General features: G+C 34.3%; 1 protein-coding gene across 4 annotated transcripts; it reads left to right on the plus strand.

The window, feature by feature from the left end:
* The first annotated feature begins 251 nt into the window (after positions 1-251).
* Positions 252-13649, plus strand: LOC143182032 (carcinine transporter-like). 4 transcript variants are annotated; one of them, XM_076382773.1, is made up of 11 exons: positions 252-698; positions 5115-5394; positions 5571-5837; positions 7305-7500; positions 8170-8428; positions 9292-9484; positions 9815-9920; positions 10593-10695; positions 10754-10969; positions 11878-12053; positions 12554-13649. In XM_076382773.1, the coding sequence occupies exons 3-11, from the start codon at positions 5575-5577 to the stop codon at positions 12770-12772; spliced, it is 1731 nt and encodes a 576-aa protein (XP_076238888.1). In that variant the 5' UTR covers positions 252-698; positions 5115-5394; positions 5571-5574; the 3' UTR covers positions 12773-13649. The 4 variants fall into 4 exon arrangements, with proteins under 4 accessions (XP_076238888.1, XP_076238889.1, XP_076238887.1 ...); XM_076382774.1 differs by having other exon boundaries at positions 252-397; XM_076382772.1 differs by lacking the exon at positions 5115-5394 and having other exon boundaries at positions 252-867.
* Positions 13650-13964: the final 315 nt, after the last annotated feature.

Consider the following 13964-nt stretch of genomic DNA (forward strand, 5'->3'; position numbering starts at 1 on the left):
GGATCGATTGGAACGGTGGCAAATGGAACCACGTGGCCCTCGTCGGCCGCGGACTCGAGAAGCGTGCGAAGTTGGTCTATTTGCCAGACACCGACTTCCCTTCTCTATCTATTCCCTTTCGAGCCTCTCTGTCGTTCTCCGTTCTCTATTGGCAAACACGTGTCACAGAGTATCGCGTTCGTCTTCGTTAAGCAAGCTTCTATATCAGCGATACACGAGCCGGTTTCCGCTTCATATTCGTACAAGGAGTCGCGACCATCGGACGCGTTCTCCTCTTTCGTTCGCGAGGAAACCTCGTCGTCGCTCCAGCGGCACTTTCGCGACCGAGGGGGAGGAGATGCCCAGTGTCAGAGGATAAGGAAATTCCCCTGGCTTGATAAGGTGCACGGACCGAAGCGTGAGTACGGACCAGTCGCTAACTGCTCGATAGTCCCATTAATTCCTGGGGATCGGCGGCTACCATTCGTATCCAGAGGAATCTCGGTGTCGTCGGTCCACGATGACTTTGCGTCCACGTGAACGTTTTTCGTAGCCCCTTGCACAATTGGGAATTCGTTGTACTTGAGACTGTGCCAAGGGACACCACGTTGTCCAATTAGTTATCGGTTAACCGATCGCGGGGGTATTTCAAGAGCCAAATGTCGAGGCGAACGTGAACGATCGGTTGAAATATGGCGCTCGATAATCGAGAGGAAATGGTGGGTTTGGGAAGTAGTTTGGTGGCCCTGATTGTCGTGAGAATTGAGAGCTGTAATACTGTTTTGTCTTGCCTTTGGTGATATCGGAGCTGTTGGGCTGAGACTGATAGTTTCAAGACAAAGGAGATTCTGTTTGGTTATCTGTGGGGATATAGCGACCACGCTGAAGGTATTTTGAGAAATTTAATTGGGTCCTTGGGTTTCGGTTGAAGTGTAATTAAGTTTGGGAAGCTTTGTAGTGTTACATAACAGTGGAAATAATGCTTCTCAAGGCAGCTAATAGATGATACCGCTACTTATTATTTATATGGTTTGGTTTTTGGAGATATGGTGTCTAGTAAAATTGAAACAGTGTATAAATATTCTTACGACACATCTGTCGTTGTAAGACAAAATCATGTTCAAAAAATGTAAATTAGATCTTAATTGAAATCTAGAATATAGAATCGAAATTTTCAGAAAGAAGAAAGGGCATTAAAAGAATTTTTTCACCTAAAAATAAGGGTTCAAGAAGACACAAGTCTATAAGACAGTCCTTCTGAAGCTGAAAACTTTAAACGCCAATATTGTCTTGCCTTACAACCACAAATATAATCACTTACAGTAGAACCTCGATTAACCGAACTTCGAATGTTTGAAATTTCTGTTATTTAGGGTTGCGAATATTGGGTGGAATAACAATATTTTCTTCAGCAAACTACTATTATGTCACTATTTAAGTTTTAATAGATGTTCTACCTAGTGTAACCTTATTGTTATTCCACCCAACAACTTTATTTTCTTCAGCAAGATACTATTATGTTACTGTTTAAGTCTTAGTCGATGTTCTACCTACTGTAATCTTAAAGCTGGCTATCAAAAGAATGCTTCAGGTTTTAATTCCGTGATACTTTGAATAATTGAAGTCCCACTATATTTTCTAGAAAAATTCTCTGCCTGACTGCTTCACTAGATGTAAGCCAATTTTCAACTGTCCTTGTGTTCACAATTTAAATGCTTGGAAAGATGGTTTCTGATCTAGAACGCTTATTTACTAATTAAAATCAAACGTTTCAACGTGGTTTTTCGTTTATCTGAGATCATCGGGAATAATGTCAGTATCTGTTGTTCATGTTACCTTCCTGAGAAGATATTTAAATATCTCTGTTTCGGTTGAAAGGGCAAATGTGATAACGGAAATAGTATTCTTGGCAAGGTCATCGATGTTTCTTTTAAATAGACAGATTAGTTCTTTCTTAACCTTTAACTAGTACAGGGAAGTCACAGCATTCATATTAATTCAACGTTGAATCTTCAATATGAAAAATATTCTCGAATAACTTATAGAAATGAATGGAAAAATTGTGAATTGTTCACATAATATTGTGAGTCACTTTTTCCTAATGGAATAATACCAACCCAACTGAGCGTTAATTTTAAACAGACTACCAGGCCTTTGAGCATTTCAATTGAAACTGCTGAAAGTATTTGTATGAATTAAATAACGCAATTACTGATTTTCTGAGTGGATTTCTGACATGAAAATAGCAAGTGCTCTTTGAGTTAGAATTCTGAACCATTGATTTCCTAATTAATTATACAATTTAATTATTTTTATACATGGTTGCTTCGTGAGTTTTTCAATAATAAATTTACAAAACACAAATTTCTTAAATGTGAAAAAAATTGTGAAACATTTTATAGTTTTTCTATTTTGAAATGATAATGTGACAGTTCTGTAGAAATCCAATGCAAAGTGGCCCCAGTTTCGACAGAATGAAACGATCTGATGAAATTATGTTCTAAGAATTCTGTCTCATTGATGTTTTTGAATGTTTCTGTTGGCAATGGTATGAGACAAGGATTGCGAACGACTTTAGTTACGAAAGAAGAATGAACAAAGATGTATTATCGAAATTCTTTTGTTCTTTTCTCATGTCAGACATTCACAAGTAGATAGTCTAGCAATGATTTATAAGCTATATTAATGTTTGTTTCTCGTAGAATAAATCCTCTATGACCGTGGAGTCTTTTCCTAGCTTTATCTATGCGATAACACACTTAGAAAGAAGCGATATAAAGTATCGTATGTATAAAATAATCGACTCTCTAGTACCTACTTTTCATAAATAATGTATTTCTGATAAAGTCAGCACAAAAGCTTCTATTAATATTTGACCTATACATACACTATCTACCAAAAGTTCGAAATTACTCTCCAACTTAAGAAAAATGAAGATTACTTTGTCGAATACAATCTTTGTCACAGTAATTAGACTTTTTAATTTACCACATTTTTTTCATGCAAAGAAGGTTGTAATTATTGTTGCAAATAATTACTTCGAGTTAAACATATTTTATTGTACATTATAATATAACTTCATGAGAGTCTGGGAGTGATTTAAAATGCTCAAAAGTGTATACAAGTATTCCTACATATTATTACATTCAAATTTAATTGTTACGAATGATAAACCGAATTCTGATAATACTATCATCATACTTTTCTTTTTGATATTACTTATTCGTGCATTTAAATTATCTTCAATATTTCGTCTAAATGTTTCTACTCGAGGCACTGTTTAATATTGTTGGTAAATGAAAATATAACGTTATTATACGCTGCTTTCTCCCTTAAGTATAATAACAACATTAATCATCCAATCACTGTCTCGAAAGTGTCTCTTACATCGAATATTCTCTTGGTATTCATTCGATTTACCATTTGACAGCCCGAGAGACAATGTTGCTCAAAGATTTTTACTAGGTCACTGCAACAATCGTGTTGGATTTTATAGGAACTTCAAAAAAGTTTTTGTAATATTTTTGTAATTATACGAAAATCTGTTGAACATTATAATTTATGAAAAAACCGAAAATCATAATTATTCGAATAATAATTTATTTTAAAAATTGTTTAACCGTGTAATTACTTTTTAAATCATTAATTATATTTCTATAAAACGAATACATTTTTCAAACTTTCATGTCAAAAATATGTAAGTATATTAACTATGTAAATTCTCAAAAAAGTGAAGAAAATACTTTGTGTTGTCGTTTATTATTATGCATAACCATGATACATTTTTAGCCATTTTAAGCATATTCCATATTGCAAGTGGATGTTCTTTAAATATTTATTAATGTAAATCGTAAGCCATTTACTATTTTATATACTGTTTTGAACTTTAGTCACTTTCCTTAAGTAAGGTCATTTAATAATTGCGAAGTCATTTCATGAATAACATCGTCTTTCAAATCGCACTATAACTCATACGAATGCAAGTTTGAAAAAGAGATTCAAAACTTACTTGAAGCATGGAAGATAATGCACAGAACATTAGCTGTATACTAATTCTTTTTAGGGTTCAATTATTTCCAGAAATGGAAGTACCAACAAGATAGTTTGAATATAATTCTACAGAATGTTTAGAGACTGATGATACAAACAAAAATGATGACCACATTATAAAAATAAATAATGTCTGAAATTTACAATAAAACATTTTAATATCGTGTCTTCTGTCCTAGAAAAGTAATTTCGAATTTTACTCGAATGTGTGTACCCACATTAAAGTACAATTTTAGATGGAAGCAGAGTTCCAATTACTGTCTGTTGGTTAATTACTGTGACCGCCTTTTATTTTCAGATATAACAAGATGTAACACTATTGAACAGAAATTATTTGTTTTTTTAACAGAATCAAATATTTTCAATTTGATAGTACTACGTTTTGGTACATGCATGTGAAAATAAACGAGGAAATACAGTAATTAGTCAGCACACCGTAATTGGCACTCTTACCTTGCCTGAGCAATACACAAACTGAGAAAGTAGCTTCTAGTTAGCAGTAGGTAAAATAGTGCTAGTGGTCAGACGAATGTGGTCAGTGAACGTTGTCTCTTACGCTTTATATTTCTCAAGCGTCTAAACATAAACTGTATTTTCATACATTCGTAATTGGACACAATTTTGAATTTAAATTCCTACAGTTCTATACCCTTTTTAATACATTTAATAAAAACTATTGCCAGAAGTAGTATTATATTCAGAGGATAAGCCAAATATCTATTTAAGCCTTCTTTCTTTACATCTATTTATAAAAATATGAATTTGCATAAATATCGATCTACGCATGAGACGACCTAACACTTTCCTCGCTGCTTCCAGCATTTTAATCAACCTCGTAAACATGTTTACCCTTCAAACATTCTTCCAACGCAAGTTACCCACATGTCCCGAGATCTCTCGTCAAGCCAGCACAACCGACTCTGGTTTACAATTGTATTTGAGCAAGGCGCGTGTAACGAACCACTTGATCCCGACACAATAATTGGATGGCACTAGGACAAACACTTACACTTAATTGATCGTTTAAGCGACCGAAAAGGAGACAAAGGGAAGGCTCACTGTTTGGACTTTGCTCGATGTTTCAGTCAATTGCAGCCTACTGAATTAATGTACATAATACACGACTGTCACCGATGGTATTTTTTCTGGCACAAGTGGCTGTGAAATGTGAGGTCTGGGTCAGGCAGTTGTTTTCGTTCACGGACTTGAACTACGTAAACGTCGTTAATACGCGTAATTTGGGAGACAATGATAATTTTGCTCACAAGAGTTTCCTAATCTCGAGCTAATTAGTTTGAAAATGATTAAAAAGAAAGAAAAGGAAAGCAATTATGGAAATTGCTAAATAAGTACTGTACAGAGCTGGTAAGATTGTACCCAGAAAAAATGTGGACTCATATAGTTGCAGTAGATAGAACTGCTTCATTTCACATGCACTTATAAATGTAGAGTGCCAAATGATAAAGTTACAATATTATTTCAACAAAAGGACGATGTGATTGTTACTGAAGATGCTAATGACCATATTGCAATTGTTTCAGAAAAATGAAGGACGTACAGAATTTCCACAATTCCATAGGACCAACCGAAAGGACGGCTCTGAGGCAAAAGTTCGAAACGTTTGATGATGTTCTGCCCTACGTCGGCGATTATGGCAGATATCAGCTGTTACTTTTATTATCGTTGTTACCACACGCTGTAACATACGCGGTCCTCTACTTCTCGCAATTTTTCATAACTATCATACCTACGGAACACTGGTGCAGGATAGACGAGCTGATAAACGCGAACTATACTCAGGAAGATCGGTGAGTGTCTCGGAGAATGTCGGGACATTTCCTCAAAATTTGAAAAAAGTTAAGTAGGTGACCACAATTTCTCAAATTAATTCATGATTAAAATCGAAAAATCGAAAGATTATTGTAGGTGTCAAATAAGACTCTAAGCTTTAAGAAACATTTAATAATTTCACCGTATGTGTATTTAAAAATATTATACAACGGCTTAAACGTTAGCATGGCGAAATTAGGGTCATCTACCTTATATTAATCTCAATTGCAATACTAAATTAATAAATATCTACTTCATATTATAACAACACACTTGACGAAAGCAAACACAATTTCTCGTTAAATTTCCCAGAATAAAAATAGAAAAATTCAGACTTACCGCACGTCAGAGAATCAGTCGAAAAAAGGAGAACATAGCCAAACACCTGACCAACTTGAGAGCACACAAATTCACAATTAGCACTGATCAATTATTGGATAATTAGTATTGAAAGTATTGGACAATATTACGATATGTAGGGACAAAACGCCTGCCAGTGACGTCACAGAAGATCGCATGGTATTCGACCTTGCATGCTTTGCCTGTCTTAACCTCACTCTTCTACCCTATGACGTCACCGGAAGCATTTTGTTCCGCCATATTGCAATATTGGTACCACACTGGAGCTCGAACTTCACTGTTTTCACTAACACGACTGAAATTTGAAGTAGATTAACAACCTCCTTATATAGAGGTCAATAGCTGGGCCCCACCAATAAGGGCCCAATCGTAGTGCGCCTGCTCAGTGGCTGGTTTTACCTGTGTGGCCCTCTTATCTGAATGAATGCATTTCTCTTCGACCTTTTTATTCTTTTTCTAGCCATGTAACTATATATCGAAATTAAAATTGTATTTAAGTTCTTTATTTACCCTACTAAGAAATAATAAGAAAAGGAATGAGAAATTGAATGTTTTGAAAATGTTAGAATAGTTTCATAAAGCACATCCAAAGTGCTGAAAATAGAACTCGCAGTTGTTAAATAATTCTGGAAAGATTGATTAATGTTAATTTCTTAATTAAATACTCTCTTACAATATGTATATGTAATATTAATGTAAAAGTAATCGAGTATTCTATGATACACCTATTATTACTTTGTTATGTGTATCTGTATACTAGTAAAATGATTTGACACTGTCTCTTATTATTAACTTAATTTTTGATCAAAAATTATATTAGAATTGTTAAATTCATTTAGTATGAATGGCTCCTTTATGAGTACTCAGAAATTATTTAAAAATTTTTGTACGAAATATGAACATTTAAGAGGTGTTTCAAAAGATTGTATAATGCAAAATTTGGTAAAAGTTGCCAAACTACTTATGCAGTTAAATTTTGATTCCCATTTTCTCAGTCCTATTTCTCTTTTTTCATAGACTATTGTGTTTGCTTGCTTTTATTGTCTTCATTTTTGTTCTCATTTTGCGCACGATGATATGTTTAGGATTCAAATAGCGATTCCACGTGCGAATGAGTATCCCTATTATGATCGATGTCATCGTAAAGATATAAATTTCACCGAGCTATTAATGAGTGGCAAAGATCTACGCTCTTTGGACTTGAGGACAAATAAAACAGTCCAGTGTACTAGTTGGGAATACAATTACACGCAAATTCCGTACTCCAGCGTGGGGAGTGAGGTGAAGTATTTTGCACCATTATAAGTTATACAGCTTAGATGATTTTATAACAAGTTGTAATTAGTCGCGCATATAAATTATTACCAACTATTAACACATGAGTTATAAGTATATACATGTAAAGGAAAGTTTCTTAATTTCAAATAGTCAAATATATATTCGACCATTAAAAATTTCAAATATTCACAAATATTCTTACATTCAAATTTCCAACTCTTTAAGTTCTTCAAGGAGATAAAATGCGCGGAGCCACTTAATTTATTAGTCTCTCACTATACAGGGGTGTTCAATGACAGATGTCAGAAACTTAAAGGGGAGATTGTACACGCTAAAATAACAGGAAAATCGAGAATGATAAAAATGTGTGTGAGTCCTCTATTCAGACTTATTAATTACTGAGAAAATGCCTCAACAATTAGTAAGTCTGAAATACAGTCCTAAACGTAATTTTGTCATTCTTGATTTTCGACTTATTTTAGCATGTAGAATCACTCCTGTTGTCGCTCAGATTTAGGAAGCCCCCCTTGTGAATTCTCAGAACAGTGACTTCTGGCGCTACAAATTGAACAGCCTTGCAACTCTGTGGCATTAAATGCTTCTGATCCAATATTACTCCTATTAATATTTATTATTCTGTTCACTGACTAATCCTTAACCGTTCGTGATTAGCTAGATTGGGTATGCGACCGAGAATACCTCGTGTCAACAGCTCAGGCCATCTTCTTCTGCGGGTCCATCGTCGGTGGCTTCCTTATCGGATGGATAGCAGATCACAAAGGACGCATGCCTGCGTTAATGGTCTGCAACAGCATCGCTCTGGTTAGCACTATCGCTACTGCAAATGCGAACAGCTTTTGGTCGTTCGCCCTATGCAGGTTCCTTACTGGAATAGCGTTTGACAATTGCATCAATATCCCGTTGATAGTCGGTAAGCTGAGGAAGAAGCTTTGGGGAAGATATAGAGTTTTTCAACCAGTTTACTTAAGCATCATTTATAGCGTCACCACAATTGATGAATGATCGAAGATAAATATAATGATAGGAATACTGTGGCTATTAGGTTTTATAAGGGAGTTTGCTCTCATAGTTCTATAGTAATACATATAATAATAATAGAGACAATTTTTTTTAGTAATACTTTTCTGCAATGTGATTACTATGATAACAATTGATACTTGTTAATATTAATAAGTAACAAATGTGGGACATTCTCTCAAGGAGAGTATATCAAGAGTAAATCATGGAAGCATAAATGTTAATTTATAATATAATATTTACTCGCTATTATCTCCTCTCTCAGAACTACCCTGAAATCCATTTTGTAGTTTCATCTTTGATAAGACAAATATGTGTAAGTTATGGATATGTAAATTCAGAGACTTGTCACTATACTCTGTATGTACTTAAGCTCACTGCCAGTAGCAAGTCATGAGACTATAGCGAATAAAAAGAATACGTCAAAATTACATTTCTCGGTTGGTTTCATAGTTATCAATTACAGAATAGTAGAGGGGCTCTTATCAAAAGCAACCCTTGTCACATTTTTTTTTTACAACATATTCTAGTGGTCAGAATATGTGTAGTATTATAAATATTCTATCAAAAAAATTTCAATCTGTAGAACAAAAATTAAATAAGATACAGTATTTTTTGACTCTTTCGGAAAAAGATAAAAATTGGTAACATAAACTTCTCAATTTTAATGTTACCTTTTGAATCTTTTCCGCTCCAAAAATGTAACTTCCTCTAAAAACTGCAATTTTTCTATCTTTTTTATCTTTCTATTTTCAGTGCTCGAATACATGTCAGTCGCGAAACGCACCCTAGTTGTTAATGTTGCCTTCGGTATACATTTCGCCATTGCCAGTACCATTTTGCCATGGATGGCCTACTATATTTCTAACTGGAAACTTTTTACTTATGTCAGTGCTTTACCGCTGTTGTCTGTCTTCATTACGCCATGGATTCTCCCTGAGAGTGCTCGGTAAGCACACTCTTGATTATTTGAAAGATCTAAATTCATTCAGTAAAAAGTTATCTCATTTTTAAACTACAAAGTGTTCATAAAATTGTGGAAGAATTGAAGAAACTTTACATGGATGTTATATTTGTCAAATAATTTATTTATTGATTCTTCCTAATTTGATAGCACATGTAGTTTGTATTTGAAAACCAGACTAACCAAAATCCATTTTTTCCAAACTTTATTTTACCAGAATAATAAAAATCTATGCATACATGATCATATTTGTTTTTTTATTTTTTTTTTAAAATGGTACTTATTGACGTATTTATTACAAATTTATTTTATCAGATGGTACGTTTCCAATGGAATGACGGATAAGGTTACCGAGAAATTGCGAAGGATAGCTAGGATCAATCAAAGGAATCCAGATCCTCGGATTTACGATAACTTTGTTGTAAGTATAAATATATTTAGAACATTAATTAGTCCTGAAAACTAGTGCGTAGCTCTTACATTCAACTCACATCCAGTTTTTTCAGTTCCAATGTGAAAAACAAAATATGTTTAAAATTTAAACATATTAATACCATATTTAGAAACTATGTATCTAGGCGAATCACTCTCTGTAAAGCTGGGTCTACACTATATGTTATATAACAGTTACATAATATGTAGTGTAAACCCATCTTTAGAAATGTGTAGCTTTATATTAACCCTCAGAAAACGGTTAAACGAAAAATTTATTCTTATAAATATATCTGTAGCTGTAAGGCTGAACCACCTATGTCACATTTTCAAACAATTCAAATAAAGGCCTTAATTAAGATCTAAAATATACAATTTACATTTTCTGAAGAAAGGAGGATATTAAAAGAGTTCTTCGTTCTGCTTTAAAACCATAGATATGCACTACGTGCAGAATACAGTTTTTTCAATATTTGCATAAGTGTTGCAAATATGTTCTCAGTTAACGTTTGAGTCACAAATGACCCATCCGTCGGCGGAGGGTTTAAAAAAGAAACTTCAAATAAAGAAAGAATATTCCTACAGACAAGACTAGAAATAGAAAATGAATACTCACACGATTCAAAATGAAATATATAATTCCACGTTGACATGATTTCAGAGGAACCTCGAATCATCCGACAGGATACAGGAAACCGCGACAGTGTTAAACCTCTTCAAAACGCCCCGACTAGCAAGGAACACCATCCTCCTGGTCCTATTCTGGAAAGTATAAGAAACGAATTAGAAAAGGGCTTGACGAATGACGAGCATCGTTTTACAGGGTTCTGACTGTGATAGCGTTCGACGGTCACGTTTACTCGCTGAAACTTATCCAGAGTTCCGTGTTCGTGTCGTTCTCCCTCGCGTGCTCCACGGAGTTGCCAGCTGGATTGCTGCTGACGTTGCTGCTGGACCGATGGGGCCGCAGACTGTGCGGATTTCTTACTCTAGCGATGACCTGCCTCCTCAGTATCGCTGAGCTTATGTTACACTCCAGTAAGTACACACAGCTGTTTGCTATAAACAATAGTGTCCCACGGTTGCCGTCGCGGAGGGATGAAGCTGGGACAGGGATGAAGGGATGAAGCAATAAGAGTTAGGTATCACAGGGCTTGTCTGTAGGAATAAAAGATAGAGTACCTACAAAATAATCCCTCGATTTAGTGAATAAAGGTTGGAATATTAATTTTTAGAGCGGTGGATGATATTCATTCTGATAATAAAATTATTTTTATTCTCGTGTTTATTGTATGAAATGCACAATTTGAAATCGAAATTGTTCGCTAGGAGGGATAACAAATGGAACAAAATATTCCATGGTGTTTCCAAATATGTGAGACATTTTTTGATAGATTCTACATACCTAAATAAAGAAAAAAGTTCATATAAACATGTGTTAGGAAATGCTTAGGTTTTTGGTTATACGCTGTTTTGTGAAAATTCGTAAATAGTAAGAAAATCTTGAGACACTTTTGGGGGATAAGTTCTAGATACGAAGACAACAAAAAAGTTCAAATGCACAGACCGAAAACGTATAGTTTTTTTAGTTAGGTACATTTTATTTTATATTGCATAAAATATTGGCCCATTTCTTGCCTGCATGGTGTGCTATCCTCTTCAGGGCCCTACTAGGCCCAGGAATATTGCAGACCCTCAAATGAGTGGTACACAGTGATAGATCTTAAAGACAGTATCGTACACAATATAAAATAGCATATATCTAAAAAGTAAGCGTTTCAGAGAACCTATGTGCACACGAACTTTTTTACCCTCCAAAATGTCCCACATATTTGGCAACATCCTGTATAAAAAGTATAACATGTAATAGTGAAGTAAATGGTCTTAAGGCAAATATTATATATTTACTTTTAGATTTCATTTTTATTGTAAAATTTACGTTTTAGTTACTGCCAAGCTCGCGATGTCAGTGATGTCGCGGTTCTGCCTGAATATGGGAGCCAATATTGGTCTGCAATACGCGGCGGAACTTCTACCAACGCCAGTTAGGTCGCAAGGTGTATCATTAATTCATATTTTCGGCATTATGGCGCATACTTTGGCTCCATACATAATTGACTCGGTAAGTATATTTCCTTCTTTTTATTTCTTGAGAAGTCTTAGCTAATTTACAGGACTCGTAAACTAAAATACGTCAGCACTTCTTTAAACTTAGAAAGTTAATAATTCATAGCATATTAAGGATTAAAATTATTCTAGCGTTAATTGCGTACTAATTACGATATAAATTGCAAATATTTGTGAAATAATTCAAAGAAAAATAACGTTAAAAAAAATAGAACTTTTAAGATGTTGAATATAGAAAAAATTCAATCCACATTGACTAACAGTATTTGTAAAAAATAATAAGAAGTCAAGTGGTTCCATATTTTTGCCCACAGTGTGACGCTTAAAAGTGTCACACATTGTTAAATCCTCAGGACCTGTTTAAGTATCCTCAGATCTGTCCAAATCCTCAGATTGAACCTCAAAATTTATATTAATTCAAATAAATCATCAAATACTACTCCAATTGTTCCAAATATTTAGTAACTGATATGAAAAATATTTGTCACTTTCTAGGCCTTGATTTGGGAAGGATTTCCAATGCTGATAATTAGCACAGTATCTTTCGGTGGAGCCATGTTTGTGCTGTTCCTACCAGAAACTCTTGGCCAGAGTCTTCCTCAAACGATCAATCAAGGCGAAGAGTTTGGAAAAGACCAAAGCTTCTGGTCACTGCCCAGCAATCCCAAATCACAATTTAATCGAGCTCAACACTACCATTCTTGTGAGCGATAATTTATGTTCATATTTTAATGAAGAACGCGTGGAAGAAGCAATCCTAAAAAATGGCATTCCATGCTATCAAAGCTGTGGATCAACATGGCTAATTCAATATGCGCTTAAGCGAATGTAAATTCGTCTTACGATCAAGAATAGAGTCCTATTTCCATCGTTCGTTTATATTTTAAGAATTTATCGTTTTAATGCTTCTGCTCCGTGATAGAACGAGAATTCCTTTATAATTATGTTCCCAGAAATTGTCTTTTACCTCGTAATGCAATTTTATTTTAAGCAATTTTTTACCTTAACGTTAGTTTCCTCTGCGATGCGCGTGCTGATGTGTTCAGTAGTTGGTAACACTTCAGTGTTAATAATTAAACAGAGATAGGAAGGAATTGAACACTCGAATTTGAAACGAGTATTCATAGATTTTATGGCAAGGTTCAAACGAAATTAATCTTATTTAGTGAAATGATGTTTTAAGTTTGATCGATTGAGAAGATCTTTGTGAACAGTTTAGTCAGCTACATTTTGGAATGCAAAGGTCTTTTTATTAATAAATAGTGTCATTCGTTATTGAGCAGAACTTTAGAGACCCGAATGGAATGAATGCTACTTCTGGAGTTATTAGTCGATCTTTTAACCAAGAAGTAGAGGGGTATTGACTTCTAAAAAGTGGTAACTACTGGCATCAGCTCGTGCGTACATTTAATAGAAGAAATAGAAACTATTATTGTTTCTACAATTTAGGGAAAGTATGTAATTTAGTATATACAAAAGTACTTTATGTAGGCGAATAATTTAATGATACAAATTGTGCCATTTTGATGATCGGTGTTCATCATTGTACTATTAAAACATTATTAAACTAAAATGTATATGGTTTGCTGATAATTATCCTACATTAAACCTTTAATTATAAAGTATGTTCGACAACTATCAGAAATTCGAAAAGGTAATTAGTTTGGTGATTCTATGCGCTGAAATAAGACAAATGTGAAGAATGATGAAATTGCATTTGACGCTTCGTTTTCGAGTTTCTGATTAATAAAAATGCATTTAAAATACGCATGAGACGTGACTAACTTAAGATCTTATTCTACTAACAAAATGCAATAGCCAGGTCAGATGCAACAATATCAGTAGAACAAGATAAGTAGAATGCAGTGTTTATGCAAATTCCTGCTTTCTTAAACACATGTCCAAC

The sequence above is a fragment of the Calliopsis andreniformis genome, chromosome 8 (assembly GCF_051401765.1).
Source record: "Calliopsis andreniformis isolate RMS-2024a chromosome 8, iyCalAndr_principal, whole genome shotgun sequence".
NCBI classification, from domain to species: domain Eukaryota; kingdom Metazoa; phylum Arthropoda; class Insecta; order Hymenoptera; family Andrenidae; genus Calliopsis; species Calliopsis andreniformis.

Bases quoted from the DNA above. Each gene is read 5' to 3' on its own strand.
- LOC143182032 (XM_076382772.1), top strand. From the start codon at position 5,575: ATGAAGGACGTACAGAATTTCCACAATTCCATAGGACCAACCGAAAGG. The intron at 8,429-9,291 runs GTAAGCTGAGGA...TTCTATTTTCAG, and splicing joins CAATATCCCGTTGATAGTCG to TGCTCGAATACATGTCAGTC. The intron at 9,921-10,592 runs GTAAGTATAAAT...ACATGATTTCAG, and splicing joins GGATTTACGATAACTTTGTT to AGGAACCTCGAATCATCCGA.